At 42.1% G+C, this 19782-nt stretch overlaps 1 protein-coding gene across 1 annotated transcript in view; it reads right to left on the bottom strand.

The window, feature by feature from the left end:
• The window catches only part of ankrd13b (ankyrin repeat domain 13B), a 234888-nt gene that overhangs the window by 68955 nt on the left and 146151 nt on the right, over positions 1-19782 (bottom strand). Inside the window, exons 5-6 of the mRNA XM_069911666.1 lie at positions 5587-5730; positions 2264-2453 (exon numbers count right to left, since the gene is read on the bottom strand). Of these exons, the coding sequence (XP_069767767.1) occupies positions 2264-2453; positions 5587-5730 (334 nt within the window). The remainder of the gene's footprint in view (positions 1-2263; positions 2454-5586; positions 5731-19782) is intronic.

Raw genomic sequence — 19782 nt, 5'->3', positions numbered from 1 at the left:
CAACTCCAATTGCTAGACATATGAAGTAAGGGCTTTCATACTTCCTGGTTTGCTTTTCTTTTTCCCATGTTACTGAGAAAATTATTTTTAAATATGGAAACAGGTAAAATATGTATGTCTCAAATAAAGGTTTGTTTCAGATGTGAGATTAAGAAAAAATGTGAACGATTGAACTGCAGAATTTGAGTTTAAACTTTACATATTAGCTTTTAATATTTCCTATTTCTCATGACATTGGTCCACTTATTCTAAGCTTGTTTTGAGGGCAATTCCAGTCATCCTATTCAGCCAATTATTTCCCAGTAACTTGTTCCCTTTACATGCTCGTTGGCTCCCCTCTGATTCTCATACATAGCAGGAGCAAGTTGCAGAGGTAAACTGCAGCAGCCGGGAATGCTCTTGCAATTAGAGAACATGCAAGCTCTGCAGAGACAACATCCTAAAGATAGGATCAAACACAGTCTCTGGAGCTATCAGAAAGTAGTGCCTGTCACATTTGTGGCCCGAAATGTGAAGTTAATAAAACATTAAACACAAGTTTTATCAGGTAAACTCTGTGGCTTTATTCTCCCATTTCCTTTGTTCTCTTGCTTGTGTTCTTATCTCTCCCTCTCATACCACGTGACTTCCGGTACATCTCATACATATTCATTATCATGACATCCCTCCTTTAATCAGAAATAAACTTTACCTTCACTTACCAATATCCCTCGGAAACATACAAACATCGTAACTAATGGTAATACAATAACTCAGCTACATAAAATTTACTTCCTACAGCACTCATACATGCACTTTATGATATAAGATTAAAATACTGTCCCAAAATTCTTATTAAAACTATGGCACAAAGTCTTCGGATCGTTTGGGCACTTTCCGGTTTCGTTTCAGCCTGCCTGCGATATTGTCGTCGCTTCTCGGTTGTTCACTCTCAGCGTCGGAAATGCTGCTCGCCACGGCTTCGGGTGTTTCTGGCGCTCTAGTCACTTCATCAGGAGTGCTGGTAACTGCCTCTGGAACATCATCAGGTCTCTTAGTTTCAGCATCTCGTATTGGCCTTTCAACCTCATCGCTCGATATATCTCTGGACTGGTACCTTTTTACACCTGATACATTTCTCTTATACAGGACCCCAGTCGGAGACTTGACTGTCACCATACTGCCACTTCTGGATACGACAGTATAGGGTTGATGGTAATAAGGTGTGTCTAGCTTACCACCAGTTTCATGCCTCACTAGAACATTATCTCCTGGCATGATGTCTGAGTACTTGGCTCCACGTTTAGAATCTGTGTACAGCTTTGCTGCACCTTTCTTTTCAGCATCGTGGTCCCTCATCTCCTGGTCGTCTCGGATTTCCTTTATTTCTGGCATTTTTGTGCGGATTTTGTGAAGTTAATAAAACATTAAACACAAGTTTTATCAGGTAAACTTCTCTGTGGCTTTATTCTCCCGTTTCCTTTGTTCTCTTGCTTGTGTTCTTATCTCTCCCTCTCATACCACGTGACTTGCGGTACATCTCATACATGTTCATTATCATGACAGTGCCCACATTTGTCTCCTTAGCATTCTATAACTAGTTTAGAAAATATTCTGAGCAATTTCAATTTCAAGTATTTTGAATTCAAATGCAAAGTTACCAGGACTGATGGATTCGAATTATGAGGAAGGGCTGGTTTTGCTGGGACTTTTATCCCTGGAATATAGAAGGCTGAGGGAGAATCCTATTGAAGTTCATAAGCTCATGAGGGGCATAGATAAAATAAATAGTCCAAGAATAGGGAAATCTAAAACTAGAGAGCATAGATTGAAGGTAAGAGGAGAAAGATTTAAAAGGGACCTGAGGGACACCTTTTTTCATACAGAGGATGGTGGATGTGTGAATCAAGCAACCAGAAGAAGTGGTAAAAGTAGGTGTAATTGTAACATTTCTAAGACATTTGGACAGATTCATGGTTAAGAAAAAAAAATAGAGGAATAAGGGCCAAATGAGTCTAGAGCTGGTAGACAACTTGGTTGGCATTAACCTGATGGGCTGAAAGTCCTGTATCAGAACTGTAAAACTCTATGACTGAGTTTAACAGTTTTTTTCTGCAATCTCTTAGTTATTCCATAAATGTTATTTTTTTATAACTTAATGGCCATTTATTCTGGTATCTCTTTGATTGACTCAATACCACATTCTATTTTAATACAGTCCCCTAGCACCTCTTTAACCATGATAAAGGAATTCTACTTTCAGAGAACACAAAGTTACTGTTACCTTTCAAACGAGATGTTCTTGGTGTCTAACTGGGTGGTAACGATGGGGGTGCTGAGACGGCTTGCCACCTGCTCTTCTGAGGGCTGCACGGCAACCAACAGCATGTCGTGGTCAAAGTTAGCTAGCGACAGAGTCTCCGAGTAGACCATTTGTCGGTCGTGGTCAATCTCCATTACCACTGCGCAGTTATCTGAAGAAATTGGAAGCATCAGAACATGCAGATTTCCATCTCCTTCAATTAAATAATGCATTAAAATTGACGCTATGTGATGAACCCAGAAGTTCGCTGGTTTAAGACAGCGCAGAAAAAAACTAATCAGGAATGAGAAACTGGATGCTAGATAATAACAGATTAACCAAATAAGAGGCCCAAATTTCTCATATGAGATGGTTGCCCAATCAAGAATGATTAAAATATTTGGATCCAAATGCTTTAGGATTTAGAAGAATGAAAGGTGATTTTGTTAAAAACATAAGGTCCTAAAGGTGGGGGGGGTTGGGGGGGAGCAGTAAGGTAGATGTTGATATGATTTTTGCTGCTGTAAGAATCTCCATCAGGAAGAAATAATTCCAAGAATATAGATAGTTATTTAAAACTGGAGGTACAGGAATCACCCACAGAGGGTAGTAAATCTCTGAAATTCTATCTGCTGAGCGTTTTGAAGTTTAGATCAGTGGCCTTCAAACTTTTTCTTTCCACTCACATACCACTCACATATGGCAAAGGGATTTCTTAAAATGGTATGTGAGTGAAAAGAAAAAAATTGAAAACCACTGGTTTAGATTAATGGGGTGTTTTAAAAAGGAGGAAGATCAACTTTTGAAAGATCAGGCTGTCTGAAACTTACAGAAGAGGAATGAAGGCCTGGGGCAAATCAGCCATGATCATGTTGGATGGTGGGATAGATTTTCCCATTTTCCCATTTTCTTGTGTTCTTGGGTACTGCTAAATTACTGATACCACAAAATCTTTCTTTAATATTCAGAAACATGGTTTATTACAAATATTATAAATAACTGCTCAATAGAAATATTTTGCATATAATATGATGGTTTGTGGAAAACCATTCCACAATAATACTGTTAAGAACAGAAATGCTGAAAAACACTCTGCAAGTCAAGTAGCATCTGTGGACAGTGAAACTGAATTAAGGTTGGCTGTCAGAGATAGGAAAGAGAGATTAAATAATTAAATTGCAGAGATCGTTAGGACAGAGATGATATCTGTGATAGGGTGAGACCAGATCAAATAAGTTAGTGGGACGATTAGAGCATAATTAAACTTATTTCTCCGTTATGTATTGATAATAGCAGGGCTGTGGGAAACGTCCATTTGGTCAGGGTATAACAATGGAGACAGGAAAACACAGCCAAAGTCACAGATGGATTGGTTACAGCAGTAAAGACCAACTTGATACAAACAGAAAAATGGAGCAACCTTCCAGCATTTGCAGTTTCTTTCATTTTCAAAACTGCACAATTGAACATGCCATTTTGGCCACCACAGAATCTGCTCACCATGGTTTATGAACTTCCTGAACGGGAAGAGCACCCCATGTAATTTGAAAAGGAGGAAATAATTGTTGAGCGCCTTTTATGCCCTTAGTACATCCCAAAAACCTTTGTAAACATTGAATTGTTTTCATGCACCTTACTTCAGCAAGTGGAACGGCCATTTTGTTCTAAGGTAGGCTCAATGAGGAGCAACTAAGTAAACTTCCAGTTACTTTGTTTCGGTCATTTGGTCAAGGGAGTGTAAGGACCCCCTTGCTGTTCATAGATGAGTACTGCAGGTTCATTTTGAGGAATAGGCAATTGAGGTTCTAGTTTGATCATCAGAAATTTCAGCATTAAAATGGCCATTCCATCTAATACTTTTGGCTTTAGTCTCCCCACAAGCATAAATATGTGAAGATGCACAAGTCCTAAATTCTTGGATAGCTGTTATTCTGGAACCTTCATGGGGCTAGAACTTTGTTCCCACAGCTCTCAGGGGGAAAAAAAATGAAATGCGCTGTTGACTACAACTTCCCAATTCTAGAAATCCCTTTGCCATATGTGAGTGGTATGTGAGTGGAAAGAAAAAGTTTGAAGGCCACTGATCTAAACTTCAAAATGCTCAGCAGATAGAATTTCAGAGATTTACTACCCTCTGTGGGTGATTCCTGTACCTCCAGTTTTAAATGACTATCTATATTCTTGGAATTATTTCTCCCTGATGGAGATTCTTACAGCAGCAAAAATCATATCAACATCTACCTTACTGCTCCCCCCCCCCACCCCCCCACCTTTGGGACCTTATGTTTTTAACAAAATCACCTTTCATTCTTCTAAATCCCAAAGCATTTGGATCCAAATATTTTAATCATTCTTGATTGGGCAACCATCTCATATGAGAAATTTGGGCCTCTCATTTGGTTAATCTGTTATTATCTAGCATCCAGTTTCTCATTCCTGATTAGTTTTTTTTCTGCGCTGTCTTAAACCAGCGAAATTCTGGGTTCATCACATAGTGTCAATTTCAAGCTAGTTAGGGCTAGTAATATCTTACAGAAATAAATCAAACTCTCTGAGTGAAATGAAATTACACATTGCAGAGCATGCACTTCCCCTCCCCCTCTTAAAAAGGTGCACAGAGAGCTTTCAACAAGATTCTATATTGAAGGGGGAGTCATATGCAATCATGCCATGTAGTAGTATCTTAGGGAAGCACATTATGATGAGGGGGTACCACACTTCACAAATCTCATTAACCCTGAAGCACAGTATGAATAGGAAATTACATGCATTATAAACCTGCATTATGCCATGAGACCATAAGAGATGGGAACAGAATTAGGCCATTCAGCCCATTGAGTTCACTCCGCCATTCAAATCATGGCTAATGTATTTTCTACTTCAACCCCATTCTCCCTATCTTCTCCCCATAATAATCATAACCTTCAGGAACACCTGCCAACCTGAACCATCAGATTCTTCAACAACAAACTCATTCAGGGACTCATTTAAGGACTCTTGCTTTATTGAATTTTTAAAATTATCCCTGTGTTCCACAGTCAGTTTACTTACATATATTATCTGTTTACAGTTCTTTGAGTGTTTACATCTATACACTGTGCACAATTTTTCCCCCACTACCAATTAGTGGTAATTCTGCCTTGCCCACAGAAAAAGAATCTCAGGGTTGTATGTGATGTTCATGTATGTACTCTGAAAGTAAATCTAAAATCTGAGTCAAGTACCCATCATCCTCTGCTTTAAATCTACCCAATGATTTGGCCTCCACAGTCAAGCCAAATGCTGCAGGAAACCCACGTACTGACCTTGCCCTCGGAAGACAAAACTACGGTTTCCTCGTTGCCAGGTCATGTGATCAAAGCCTAATAACGTGGTGTCCACCCGCAGGTTCTGCCCACTTTTCCAAACCCTGTACGTATCACTTGGGCAGATCTTGGAGACCAGGGGCACTGCAAAGCCACACAAAAGAGCAAACTATTAGCATTGGTACCAGTCCAGCAGATTCTCCCTTGCAAAAAAAAAGACAGTTAAATGATAAATTAGAATGCCTACATTGGAATTAAATTTATTACAATGAGCCAAATATTGTGGTCACTAACAATCTTCACATGATCACTAGTACTGTAGAACAAAACAGGCATCAAAATCCCGAATAACACTACAGCACAGAAACAGACCCCTTGGCCAATCTAGTCTGTGGCAAATTATTATTCTGCTTCGTCCCATTGATCTGCACCTAGCCACAGGCCTCCATATCCCTCTCATCCATGTACCTTTCCAAGTTTTTTTTAAATGTCAAAATTGAGCTCGCATTTACCACTTCAGCCTGCAGCTTGTTCCACGCTCAATATGAATTGAATAATATTCTTTTTGAGTCCTTAAAGTGGAATTATTTTAAAGCAGTTTTATGGATAATGACATTGGAAAAAATATGAACTGATAAAATGCATGGTGGAAAATTACCAAGGATCAGAAATAACAAAAATAGATTCTAAAAATCTGTGATCCTTGACTTTCTCATTGGAAGACCGAATCGGAAACAACATCTCCTCCTCACTGATTATCAACACAGGTGTACCTCAAGAATGAGTGCTTAGCCCCCTGCTCTACTCATTATACACCAATGACTGTGCAGCCAAGCACAATTCCAATGCTATCTACAAATCTGCCGATGACACCACAGTTGTCAGCAGAATCACAAACTGCAGTGAGGAAGCGAACAGGAGGGAGATAGAACAGCTCGTTGAGTGGAATCACGCCAACAATCTTGCGCTCAACTTTAACAAAACCAAGAAGATGATTGTGGACTTCAGAAGGAACTCATGGGAACACGACGCAGTCCTCTTGGGTGTTAACATCTCTGAGGATTTGTTCTGGAGCCTCCATACTGAAGAAGGCTTGCCAGCAGCTATACTTTGTGAGGAGTTTGAGGAGATTCGGTACGTCACCAAAGACTCTCGTAAACTTCTACAGGGGCACCGCGGAGAGCATTCTGGCTGGTTGCATCACTGTCTGGTATGGAGGCGCCAATTCTCAAGACAAGAAAAAAACTCCAGAGGGTTGTTAACTTGGCTTGCAACATCACAGGCACCAGCCTTCCCTCCACTGAGAACATCTACAAGAAGCATTGTCTTAATAAAGCAGTCTCTATCCTCAAAGACCCCCACCACCCAGGCCATGCCCTCTTCTCTCTGCTACCATTGGGGAAAAGATACAAAAGCCTAAAGACAAGCTCTCAGTAACACAAGGACAGCTTCTTCCCCGCATCCCTCAGATTCCTGAATGATCAAGGAACCAAAGACACTGCGTTACTTTTTGTGCACTTTTTTTTTAAATTTATTGTTGTAAAAGTGTTTTATATGAACATTTACACTGTGACATTGCCACAAAACACCGAATATCATGACTTGTTCAAGACAATAAATCCTGATTCTAGTGAAGCATCTTTCAGTAACATTATTATTTTTGGTGCTGATTTCACTTGATAGGAAACTTTTTCCTTTGCAATCTTCACCTGCTCTCACGAGGAGGGCTGATCTACTTCACAGTTTGCAATAATATGTCACAATGAATGTGGACGTTTTGAGCTTGGTGCCGCAAAACCTTTTTACAGTGTATCAGGGCATCCAGGCTCTTAATAAGAAGCTGTTGCAGAATGAATTACCCTGGGGGTGTAATTACACAGAGAGACAGGTCACTTGTATCTACTTTTATAGCACAAGTGAATACTTGAAAGGAATTGGGAAAATAATCTCAGCTTTCCTATGGGTTTCAATAAAACTAACAAGTTCTTTGGCTTGGCTTCGCGGACGAAGATTTATGGAGGGGGTAAAAAGTCCACGTCAGCTGCAGGCTCGTTTGTGGCTGACCAGTCCGATGCGGGACAGGCAGACACGATTGCAGCGGTTGCAAGGGAAAATTGGTTGGTTGGGGTTGGGTGTTGGGTTTTTCCTCCTTTGCCTTTTGTCAGTGAGGTGGGCTCTGCGGTCTTCTTCAAAGGAGGCTGCTGCCCGCCAAACTGTGAGGCGCCAAGATGCACGGTTTGAGGCGTTATCAGCCCACTGGCGGTGGTCAATGTGGCAGGCACCAAGAGATTTCTTTAGGCAGTCCTTGTACCTTTTCTTTGGTGCACCTCTGTCACGGTGGCCAGTGGAGAGCTCGCCATATAATACGATCTTGGGAAGGCGATGGTCCTCCATTCTGGAGACGTGACCCATCCAGCGCAGCTGGATCTACAGCAGCGTGGACTCGATGCTGTCGACCTCTGCCATCTCGAGTACCTCGACGTTAGGGGTGTGAGCGCTCCAATGGATGTTGAGGATGGAGCGGAGACAACGCTGGTGGAAGCGTTCTAGGAGCCGTAGGTGGTGCCGGTAGAGGACCCATGATTCGGAGCCGAACAGGAGTGTGGGTATGACAACGGCTCTGTATACGCTTATCTTTGTGAGGTTTTTCAGTTGGTTGTTTTTCCAGACTCTTTTGTGTAGTCTTCCAAAGGCGCTATTTGCCTTGGCGAGTCTGTTGTCTATCTCATTGTCGATCCTTGCATCTGATGAAATGGTGCAGCCGAGATAGGTAAACTGGTTGACCGTTTTGAGTTTTGTGTGCCCGATGGAGATGTGGGGGGGCTGGTAGTCATGGTGGGGAGCTGGCTGATGGAGGACCTCAGTTTTCTTCAGGCTGACTTCCAGGCCAAACATTTTGGCAGTTTCCGCAAAGCAGGACGTCAAGCGCTGAAGAGCTGGCTCTGAATGGGCAACTAAAGCGGCATCATCTGCAAAGAGTAGTTCACGGACAAGTTTCTCTTGTGTCTTGGTGTGAGCTTGCAGGCGCCTCAGATTGAAGAGACTGCCATCCGTGCGGTACCGGATGTAAACAGCGTCTTCATTGTTGGGGTCTTTCATGGCTTGGTTCAGCATCATGCTGAAGAAGATTGAAAAGAGGGTTGGTGCGAGAACACAGCCTTGCTTCACGCCATTGTTAATGGAGAAGGGTTCAGAGAGCTCATTGCTGTATCTGACCCAACCTTGTTGGTTTTCGTATTTATGTTGAAAACTACTGAGAGTGATTTGATAGAGGCATTTACCATTACATAGAACAGAATCAATCAAATTGTTTTCATTTTCTTCTAGCAAGTGGTTGCGTCAAGGTGGAAAATGCCAGCTTAACCAAGAAGAGGAAATGTTGGAAGACGTCAGTCAGTGTATACCAGTTGAAATGCTTGCTTTGGAACATGATGTTACACAAATTGGATATGAGATTCCATGAATGTTTATCCACACTGCATCACCATAGAGCACTTTTTAATCAGAATAAATGGTTGGAATTACAGCCAAGTGGTGGCTGCTGTTCCGTTAGAAAATTGATGATGCTGTGGAGGACAACAGAGACCAGCTATGAACCATTCAGTCGATTGTGGTGGAAGCTGCAATCAATCCTGTTATAACCTACGACAAGCTTCTACATTATCCACACCTCCAACCTTCATGTCAATTGCAAATTTACTGACCCATCCCTCTAATTGTTCATCCAGGTAATTTATGAAAATCACAAAGAGCAGGGGTCCCAGGACAGATCCCTGCGGAACCCTGCGAGTCACTGGCCTCCAGGGAGAATACGTTCTGTCCACTACTACCCGCTGATTTCTGCAGATCTGAATTCGCCCAGCAAAGGTTCTATGGATCCCATGCCTCTTGACTTTCTGAATGAGTCTACGATGGAAACGTTGCCAAAGTCCTTACTAAAAATCCATATACACCACATCTACTACCCTATCTTCAAAACTTCTTTTGTTACTTCCTCAAAAACACAATTAAGCTCATGAGGCATAACTACCCTCACCCCTTGGGCAAATATGGTAGCTGACATTCTATCTATGTCCCTCATAATCTTATACACCTCTATTGTCACCTCTTATTCTCCAAAAAGAAAAGCCTTAACTTGCTTAACATGTTCCTAATCCAGGTAGAATCCTGGTGAATGTCTTCTGCACCATTTCAAAAGCCTTCACATAATGGTGTGACTAGAATTGAACACAGTACTCAGAGTGGGGTATAACCAGAGCTTAATTGAGCTGCAATATCACCTCCTCTTCAGAGCAGAGCAAGTTTGAGCTACACCTCGAGCTCACCCTTCCCACATGCTGAAACTCTCTCTCTTAGCACACGCTGCTTCAATGCAAGCATCTGTTTATTAAACTTTTGGTCATTGAGATGTTAGCCCTAGAGCACTTGGCACTCTGGTCTGTCAGTTTACATTGCAAAGGGTTTGGTGAGGAGTAACAATGTGTGGAAAATCAAGACAGCATTTGAATTTCCTATATACTAATGCGTAAGATCTTTGAAATGCAGCACAAATTCATCAATGCTTCTTTATATTGTTATCCCTCATAGTATTTAACTTAGAGGGGAAGGATTCCCTAGTTTGTCAATTAAAATTGACCTTGATCAGTAAAAATCACCTACCTTTCAGTGTTCACAGCCTGGAAGTGCTTAACTAAGCTAGATACAGCTTGATGGTGCTCATTTGGTAGATCATTATGAATCCACTGGTGCATGTATCAATGCTCAATAAATGTCAACATATTGCTTTAAAGCAAAGGGTCCCCAAATATGTATTTAATAGCAATGGTCAATGGGGCTAATTAAGGGGAAAACATTAATATTTCCGCTCTTATCCTAACACTCTCTGTTCTAGGAATAACAGGTCTTGTATCTGGATCAGACTCCAAATCCAATCGGATGGCTTGAAACTCCAAATTTCCTGGAGTGTGGTTCTGCCAGGATGTGTTACTTTGGGGTTGATATTTTTACAGAGCCAAGATCCTCATGAGAGATTTACCTGCATGTAAACTGCAGGATACATCCCAGAACATTTCCTTCTGTTCTCGCGGATGTTGAATGGAAGGTAAGCTCTCATTTCATGGCATAGAGTCATGGAGCAATGCAACATTGAAATAGGTCCTTCAGCCCACTTGTTCATGCTGACCAAGTTGACATTCTGGGCTATTCCCATTTGCTTGCATTTGGGCCATATCAGTACAAACACTTCCTCTGCACATATCTGTCCAAATATATTTTGAATATCAAAATCATATTGCCATCAATATTTCCTCTTCAGCTGATCCCAGATGTGGACTACCCACAAAGTCAAAAGGTTGCTCCTCAGGTCCTTCTAAAATTTCGCCACTCTCACCTTAAACCTATACCTGCTAGTTCAAATATCATCCATCCTGGTGCAAAAAAAAAAATACCATGCTCTCTCCTGCAATTTCTACACTGTTGGGAGGTAGTTTTGTATCAGAACTTTCAACCTTGCTTAGAGGAAGGGGTTTTGAAATTTTTCTTTTTGGGTTTTTTGTTGTTAAATCTTATCTTCGTGATTGAGCTCTGTGCTCTCGATTTTCTTATTATGAGAATATTGTATGATGTTTTCATGAATTTTTTCTTTCTCGAACATTGTAGTGCATTGTACAATTGTTCAACTGTTTATATTGTAAAACATTAATGAAAATATTTTAAAAAGAGAGGAAGAACACCTTGACTGGCAAGTGAACCTTTGGAGCATTCACCTCATCAAATAAGTATCTTTGATTTCATATTTAACAGCAGAAAATGCTGGAAATACTGTAAAACCTCGTTAGAACACGGTAGTTGGGGTCCAAGATTTCATACCGCGTTACAGCCTAGTCGCGGAACAGATGCATACAGGTCATGATTCAGGAAGCAGGAAAACAGAAAACTGTGACTCAACCCCTATAATAAGATCTTTAAACTCCACATATTAACTTACACATCTTGTAAATGAGCTATAAGAGTCCATTTTGGAGTTTGTGGCTGTTAGGCTGGCATCAATGTTTGGCAGATTAACGAATCGCGTTCTAACGAGGTTTCACTATACTTGGCGGGTAGTGCCTGTGGAGGGAGATTCAGATTTTTTTTGGGGTTCTCAATTTTTGCTTTTTGATCCTTGGTTTCACATCAAACCCATCACCAGGCTTTTGAATAAAGCCCAGGAAGGGGATGAAGGAACTGAAGTAGAAGTAATAGTCCATCTTGCCTGGTTTTACCCATACATCCAGGACAGAAATTATTTGCAAGCACTGCTTATTAAAGAGAAAATGGTAGCTTCTACAATAGCTTGTTGAAGAAGTGGGAGCTAAATATACAAACTATTGAATTCCCCAGTCAGGGAGGGAAAGTTCACAAAGCAAATTTAATCTCTTTTATTCCTCATTAATGTCCTGCAGTGTTCCACATGCAGAGTTCAGATTAACTTTACTGCTCAGAGAAAGCTGGATTTAATGGCAGAAATAATTGAACCCTGTGCTGGAGGTAATTTAGTTAAAAGAACATCCTATCCATATTTTTTATATTGCCTTGACAAATGCCTATATACTTATTATGAAAACTGTTCATATAGATTTGTAGCTAACAGCCACAAACTCAAAAATGGACTCATTTACAAGAATTTAAAAATGAACATCGGGAATTATTAGAATTGCCAGGAAGTATGACATTTATGACATTTCTGTCATATTTAATACAAATTCTCATCCTCATGAGCAAAAATGTATACAAGAATAAAAAAACATATACACACACACTTAATATACAGTCATGCGCCGCATCACATCCATTCGGGTAACATCCGCCCACATATAGGTCCATGGTCCCCAGGAATAGTTTCTGCCTCCCAGTTCCGGACAATAAGATTGTTGGTTTCTGAGTAAGATTCTTCATTGTTGGGTTTCAGACCCTCAGTGGTGCCACTGTACTCTCCTGAGGTCTTTTTTTTTAGTGGCTACAAAGAAATCAACAATCTTATTGTCTGGAATTGAGAGGCAGAGGCTATTCCTGGGGATCACAGAATACTGTCATCAAGACCATCTTCACCTAAGGAACAAGTCCATCTGTGATAACACAGAATACTGTCATCAAGACCATCTTCGCCTAAGGAACAAGTCCATCTGTGATAACACAGAGGGGTCCTCCTTTTGACTTCACACGGAGGGTTATTGCCAGGGAACTGAATTAGATAGTGAGAATGGAACTAATCTTGGGAACTGCCTCCTCCCCGATACCACTCGTGGTGAGGGAGGAGGTGTGGGCACAAATGTGGCACTTTTGTCCCCATGCCCACTTCCACAACAAGGAAAATATGATAATGTGATCTTCAGATCTAACGGGAACTTACTTAACCTACACAGAGACTACACTTCAGAACCTGTAGTTGAGCTGCAGTATGCAGGCCTGCATCTGTGTGCACTCCGAGCCTAAATGTCAAGTATTCATTGACATATTCATTGAAGCCTTGTTGGCTCATCAGCTGCACTGGATGCCACTATCATATTACATTTGAAAAGTATTAAGAAGTGTTCCTTCCAGCAGGCACTGATTGCCTTTCTGTCATTGATAGGTTCACCTCTACCTTTAGTTCCAGGTAGATGTCTGATCTGTGGACAACCTTGACTGCATCCATTTACTATGGACATCTCCAGCTTCTGTAGTCTGGAAGTCGACAGGTTGCCGGTGAGGTGCTGCGGAGTCATTGAAACTTGCAACTTTGGCTCACTTGTAGCCTCGTTTCTTTTGAGGCCAGATAGATGGAGATGATAGTGTGGATTAAGGGATGGTCAATCTAGCAGTCATTGGCATCTGAGCATTCTCACGATCCCTCACTCAGAAGGTCATGCAATTATGCAAGAGGTAATGCTGGGATGTGGATGTTGCCACAAGGTCTTGGCTTGGTCTCTGACAAAGCAGCTTCAGAGTGTTGGTTCTGACAAGGCCATCTCCAAGCACTTGGCGAGAACGACCCCAGTTGATATCAGTCCTTGCTAATCATCCTTGTCAGAGGATTGCCTCGGTTAGGTTTATGTAACCAATGCATGAATATGCAGAAAATAGAAGGATATGTGTAATTGAAGGACATGTACAAGGAGCAGAGTTTTAGTTTAATTTTGGTATCGTGCTTGGTGCAGACACCATGGGCCAAAGGCTTTATTCCTGTGACGTACAGTGTTATGTTCTCTGTTCCAAAGCTACTTGAAGAAACTGCTTTGTGTGCTCTATGTTGTGATCACTCTTCCTGATTATTTCTCAGTCCTAACATCGTTCTTCAAGAACAATTGTCTTTTGGACTACGCCCTCTGTGCAGCAAGTTTGTGACTACAAACTCCTGCTTCAGCTCCAATGTTGCCACAAGCCGTGGGACCAGCAGCCTCAGCGCAACAGATGTTGGTTGGAATGAACGAAGACTGAATCTGACAGCAGTTCCCACTTGATGAAGGCATAATTTCAGCTGTCACTGTGCTGATAAATTGTCCTTTTATCCTTCAAACCCCAGATCATTTTTGAAAGTCTTCTTTCTCAGGGACCACACTTTGATTAACTCCAACTACAAAGTTGTTTTTATCTTTTAAGAGCATCATAGATCCTTTCATGGAAAAATACCGACTGCAGATGTTGGAATCTTGAGTAAATAAATGAGCTGATGGAGGTATTCAGCAGGTCGAGCACCAAACCATGGGCAGAAATTATCTGTCAATGTTTTTTAGGTCAGTACCCTTTGTCCAGCCTAAAACAAAAGGTGGGGAGGGGGGGAAATAGAGCATATATGAAGGGGGAAAAAGTAGAAATGGGCTGAGAAGTTAGGGTATTGGAAAGAAGGTAGGTGAGGTGGAGAAACGAGTCAAGGGAGTGACTATTGGGAGATTAGAGTGAAAATTAAGAACAGTAGTAGATAAAGAGGTGGAAACACTGGAACCAGATGGTTGTGGGGGTGGGTGGGGGGGGTTACATGAAATTAGAAAAATCAGTGTTTTTCTTATTTCTGGGGCAGCATGGGTAGCACAACGCTGTCACAGCACGAGTGATCGGGACTGGGGTTTGAATCCCACACTGCCTGTAAAGAGTTTGTACATTCTCCCCGTGTCTGCATGGGTTTCGTTCGGGTGCTCTGGTTTCCTCCCACTGTTCAAAAAAAATGCACCGGGAGTTATTGGGTGGTATGGGCTCATAGGCCTGTTGCATGCTGTATTTCTAAATTTTTAAAAAGTTACATTTACCTTCAATCTTTACCCATCCTTCTCCATTGTTTGTCTGCCTATTGGTAATGATAGGATCTGTCAGAATAACTTGTTAGACCAGTGGTTCTCAACCTTTTTTTTTACTTACTTGCCATCTTAAGTAATCCCTTACGAACCACAGAGCACCTATGGCATAAGATTCCATACTTGAGGTGGTGTATGAATGAGAAAAAAAGGTTGAGAACCACAGTGTATACACTTAGTCTAACTTCAATTATTTGATGAATAGAAATTTTCCAAATACTGGGAGGACCAATGCTTCTGCCAGAAGCTCCATTGCCCTGTCAGTGATTCCCTTCCCTCATCCTGGCCGTTCACAACCTTTGCACCCAATTCAATCATGAACTGAATTTCCAGGCTCACTTCAGCTCCATCACTAAATCACCTCTCTCTGTGTCGTTCAGCCCCACTCTGCCTGACTCACTCCCGAGGCTCTCACCTGTGCACGTATCATCCTGGCTCAATGCTCCTCTCCGTTCCTGGTGGCCCTCTATCATTCTACCACCTGTAAGCTTATCCAGTTTTATCACCTTTACCTGAAGTTGCATCAAACTCCATGCAAAGTAACAGGCCTCTTTCTTCATAGTTCAGCAACACCTCAGATTTGAAGCTCCCCTACATGTACTCTGCCTGCTATGACCTCAACTTTACCTGCCGTGCAATCTCCTCTAGCCCTACTGTCCTCTGCATCCCTCTCATTCTCATCTCCTGTCCAACACCAACAGCCTTCATTCTGACATCTTTACATACAGCAGCCACAAACTTCTAAAATCTCTCCACCTTTCTCTCCTCCTCCATGATGCTCTTTTACAACTAATGCTTTGACCCAGACTTTTATCACTTTGGAGTTCAATATTAAATTTTATCTGATTGAGCTCCAATAATGTCAGTAAGGGTTTGTAACAAAGGTTCCTTGCAGCCCTGTACATGAGGTACAATGTGTTCAGAATTAAAGTACCTAAAGATATTGCATAAGAACATTTGATCAATCTCTTTATACAAAAGTAGATTATGAAAGTCAGGGATACCTGCATTGAATTACAGAAATGGTCCAGTGTTCCTTGGATTCAAGCCAAGGAATGCCAAATAATTTTCATGCTAAAACAACGGAAGGCAAACAATGGAATGAAGAGAGAGCAGAGCGTAAGTTTTACACATAACTTATAGTGCATTAATTGATTAACTGAAGAGGGAGAGACATTGTGGGAGCTTGTAAGCAGGAGATTAAACAAGTGGGATTGTATCCATGGAAGTTGAATGAATGTGAATGGACAATGGTCTTCCAGATCAACAAACTTAACGGAATTCCATATCCTCTTGTTTCTTTCTGAAGTCGGTACTCCTCCTGGGGAGAACAACTGAATACAAGCAATAGGGAGCTGAAAAGCCACTTTGGTTTTACTTGTTAACCGTTTGTGGAGGTTTTACCACTGGCCCAAAAAAGGTGCCCGTAGTCTGTAATTGTGGTCTGAAAATATAGTGAGTGTAGTATAGTTTATTTTCACAGCTGAAATTTCAATTATGACTTTGAGTCATCTCAGAGGAGGTGTAATGGAATTTTTGCCTTCCATGGAATGATCGAGACAGGGCTAGTTTCAAATTGGAAACTAACTACCATCAGGAAGCTGACAATGTGTGCTTTTCTAGGGAAGGTTCAGATCAGGAGAGGTGGGGCGAGGGATGACCCTGTAAATCATTTTTATACTCTGGAATTGGAGGGAGAGCAGATCAGGTCAACACCAAAGGCCAATTAGAACATGGGCATAAAGGCTTTGAGGAGAATGGGGGCATCAAAGGTGGAAATTAGTGAATGAGAAAATACTTGCAGCAATATCACCGAGGACCGAATCCAAATCAATAAGCGGTTTAAACTGCAACCGTGAGTTAGGAGAGAGATTTATCAGGACCCATGCAGAAAGAAATATTAGAAGCAATTAAGGAGACATGGTTCATTAGGGATGGATATAAATGTAATTGATCAACATTGTGGGAATGGAGAGACCATGCAGATGGCAAAGCTGTGGTCATGGTTACGGGTCTATTAAAAGAAATGAACAATTTACAAGGGAATAATGACAGGAGCTCTGTATTCAGGTGATGAGAGGTTATTGCGGCACAGAATCACCATGTTGTTACCAATGCAAGAACCCACAAACCCACACAGGCTGTTGGTGACTGTTTCATGGGAACCAGTTATTGGAACCCAGATTAGAGAGGGTGCTGAGGGCAGGAAAGGCTCTCATTGGGCCTCGGGTGCTGAAGGCTTCACGATCAGTTTAGATCTGAAGTATTGTTGCCGGTCATTGTTATTCATCAGGTAAAAGCATACTGCATAAAGTTTTCAAGTTCCAGTTTATTATTATCTGATTGAACAAGTGCAGCCTGATGAACAACGTTCTCTGACCCAAGGTGCAAAAACACATCCAGACATAACACACATCTGGACAACGATACATATACAGTATGTGCATACATATATATAAATAAATAAATATTGTTTAATAAATAGGGGAGTCTTGGAGGGTTTGTTTGAGCAGTCTTGCTGCCCATGGGAAGAAGCTGATTTTCAGTCTGGTAGTTCTGGCTCTGATGCTCCTGTCTCTCTTTCCCGATGGGAGTGCCGAAAGATGCTGTGTGCGGGGTGAAAGGAGTCATCAACGATTTTGTGAGCCCTCCTCAAACAATGATCCTGGTAGGTAACCTCGATGGGTGGGGGAGGGAGGGGTAGGTGGAGGGAGTGGCCTTCCAATCTAATTCTCTTCAACTGTACCTCTCATACAAGACGCTCTTGAGAGAAATCCTGTAGAAAGTTGACATGATGGAGACTGGTGGTCTAGCCCACCTCAGTCTTCACAGGAAGTTGATTTGCTGTTGTGCCTTCCTGACAAGTGGGGAGATGTGTGTTCAGGATTTATTCAGGGTTCTTGGCAGTGAGTAAGTAATGAATATGTTAACCTTCTGTCACAGATCAGCAAGGGATGCTTGCTAAATCAATAACCAAGGTGTGCTTTCTATGTGTGCCAGTCAGGAGTGAGATTCTCTCCAGGATGCTGATAAAAGGAGGCATGTCAATAACTTTTTTTTAACCAAGGGATAGTGTGGTTTGAATAGTGGGTTAATTAGAGTGATTTCTGTCACTGTGCTAAAGAGTTTATGCCTTTCAAGATCACTATGTAAATACTTAGTCCAAAGTAACCATTTGTGTTGTAGAGAAACACAGGAGTTGCAGTCGGACGCTGAGAATCTTAAACAGACAAAGAACAGCTGGAGGAACTCAACAGGTCAGACAGCATCTGTGGGTCTGAACCCTTCATCAAGATTAGAGACAAGGGGGTGAGATTATGTATATAAAGTGCAAAGAAGCTGTGGGAGGGGTCCAGTCATGATAAGACAAAAGATGTTAGAGATGGAGAGATGAGTAGAGAGATAATCCAAGGATGGGGTGGGGGGGGGGGGGCAGAATTAACCTCAAATTAGAAAAATCAATGTTCTTGCCATTGGGTTTAAGGCTGGTCAGGAGAGAAAAAAAAATTGAGGTACTGCAGACCCGGGAAAGCAGGGAGCAGAGACACACAGCACTGCTCCATAAGGTCCTCCAGCCCAATGCCATTGGTGACGGAATTAGGCTGGACAGTGAACTTGTAAAGGTCCGCCTCACCTGGATGGAGGTGAGTGAGGAGGTGTTGGGACAAAGAGACACACAGGAGACTGCAGATTTTGGAATCTGAAGCCAAACACAACCCAGCTGGGGAGAAAAGGAATAGTCCATGGTGCAGGCTGGAACCCTTCATCAGGATGGGTGCAGGGTTCTGGCCTGCTGCGATAACTATTCTTTACTCCAGCTGATGCTGCTCGGCCCACTGAGGTGTAGAGTCAAGTTTGCACTTTCTGCAGCTCCAGCAGGGGGGGGGGGGGGGGGCAGCAAAGGATGGGTGGGCTAGAGAGTCTTGGAGAGACTTATCCCTATGAAAAGTAGATGGGGTGAAGATGTGAACAACCCTGTGCTCAAGAAAGAAGCAGAGAGCCCTAAGGTGGATGTGTAAAGAGATTGCTCATCCCTGGTGAAGATACGGCCATTGCGGCTGGCCAAGAACTCTTCAAAGAGGTGGAGGGTGTCCAAATATAGGTGAGAAGGGACTGAACGAGGGAGGGACAAGATGGTGCCGAGGTCTGAGGAGATGGGTTTGGTGGGGCGGGAGCAGGCAGAAAGAACAGGTCTGTCAGGGCAGTTCTCTTTATGAATTTTGGGTAGGAGATGGAAGCGGGTGGTGCAGGGTTGAGGAACTATCAGGTGGGAGTTGTTCAGTCTCTGTCCTCCCCACATTCCCCTCAACATCTTTCCCAGATTCTACCTCTCACCTGTACACCAGTGCTGATTTGCAGAGGCCAATAAATTTTGTACGTCTTTGGGGTGCAGGAAGAGCTGGAGCATCTGGCAGAAATCCACACCATCGCAGAGAGGCCCACTGCAGCCATGAGGCAGCAGTTCCACAAGAAGAGGGTCGCTTCAACTAGGTGCTTTTCTAATTCTATCTGAGCCAGGGTGGGGGCTGCTCTCAGAGTTGTCTTGTTGCCTTCTGTGGCTTAATCAAGGACGGCTTCTGTTGTCCCCAACTTATAATAGTAAAAACAGAAGTAGGCCATTCTGGCTCTCATACCTGCTAATGTGCCCGTACTCTTCAATGGGATCCCACTGTCTTTCACTTCAATGCCATTTTCCTGAACTAATCCCAAATTCATTCATTCCCTAATTTCAAAATGTCTTAAATAATCTCAATCCCAGTTACTGGTCCTCCACTACACTCTCATTCCAAAATGTTACCATCCTCTGTGAAAATCAACCATTGGCTTTAATAGATGAGGGTCAATGAACACAGAACATCTCCAAAAGAAAAAAAACAGTTTCTGTCTT

Source organism: Narcine bancroftii, chromosome 14 (assembly GCF_036971445.1).
Source record: "Narcine bancroftii isolate sNarBan1 chromosome 14, sNarBan1.hap1, whole genome shotgun sequence".
Taxonomy (NCBI): domain Eukaryota; kingdom Metazoa; phylum Chordata; class Chondrichthyes; order Torpediniformes; family Narcinidae; genus Narcine; species Narcine bancroftii.
Note: the sequence above shows the minus strand (reverse complement) of the source record. Positions and strands in the feature narration are given on the sequence as shown.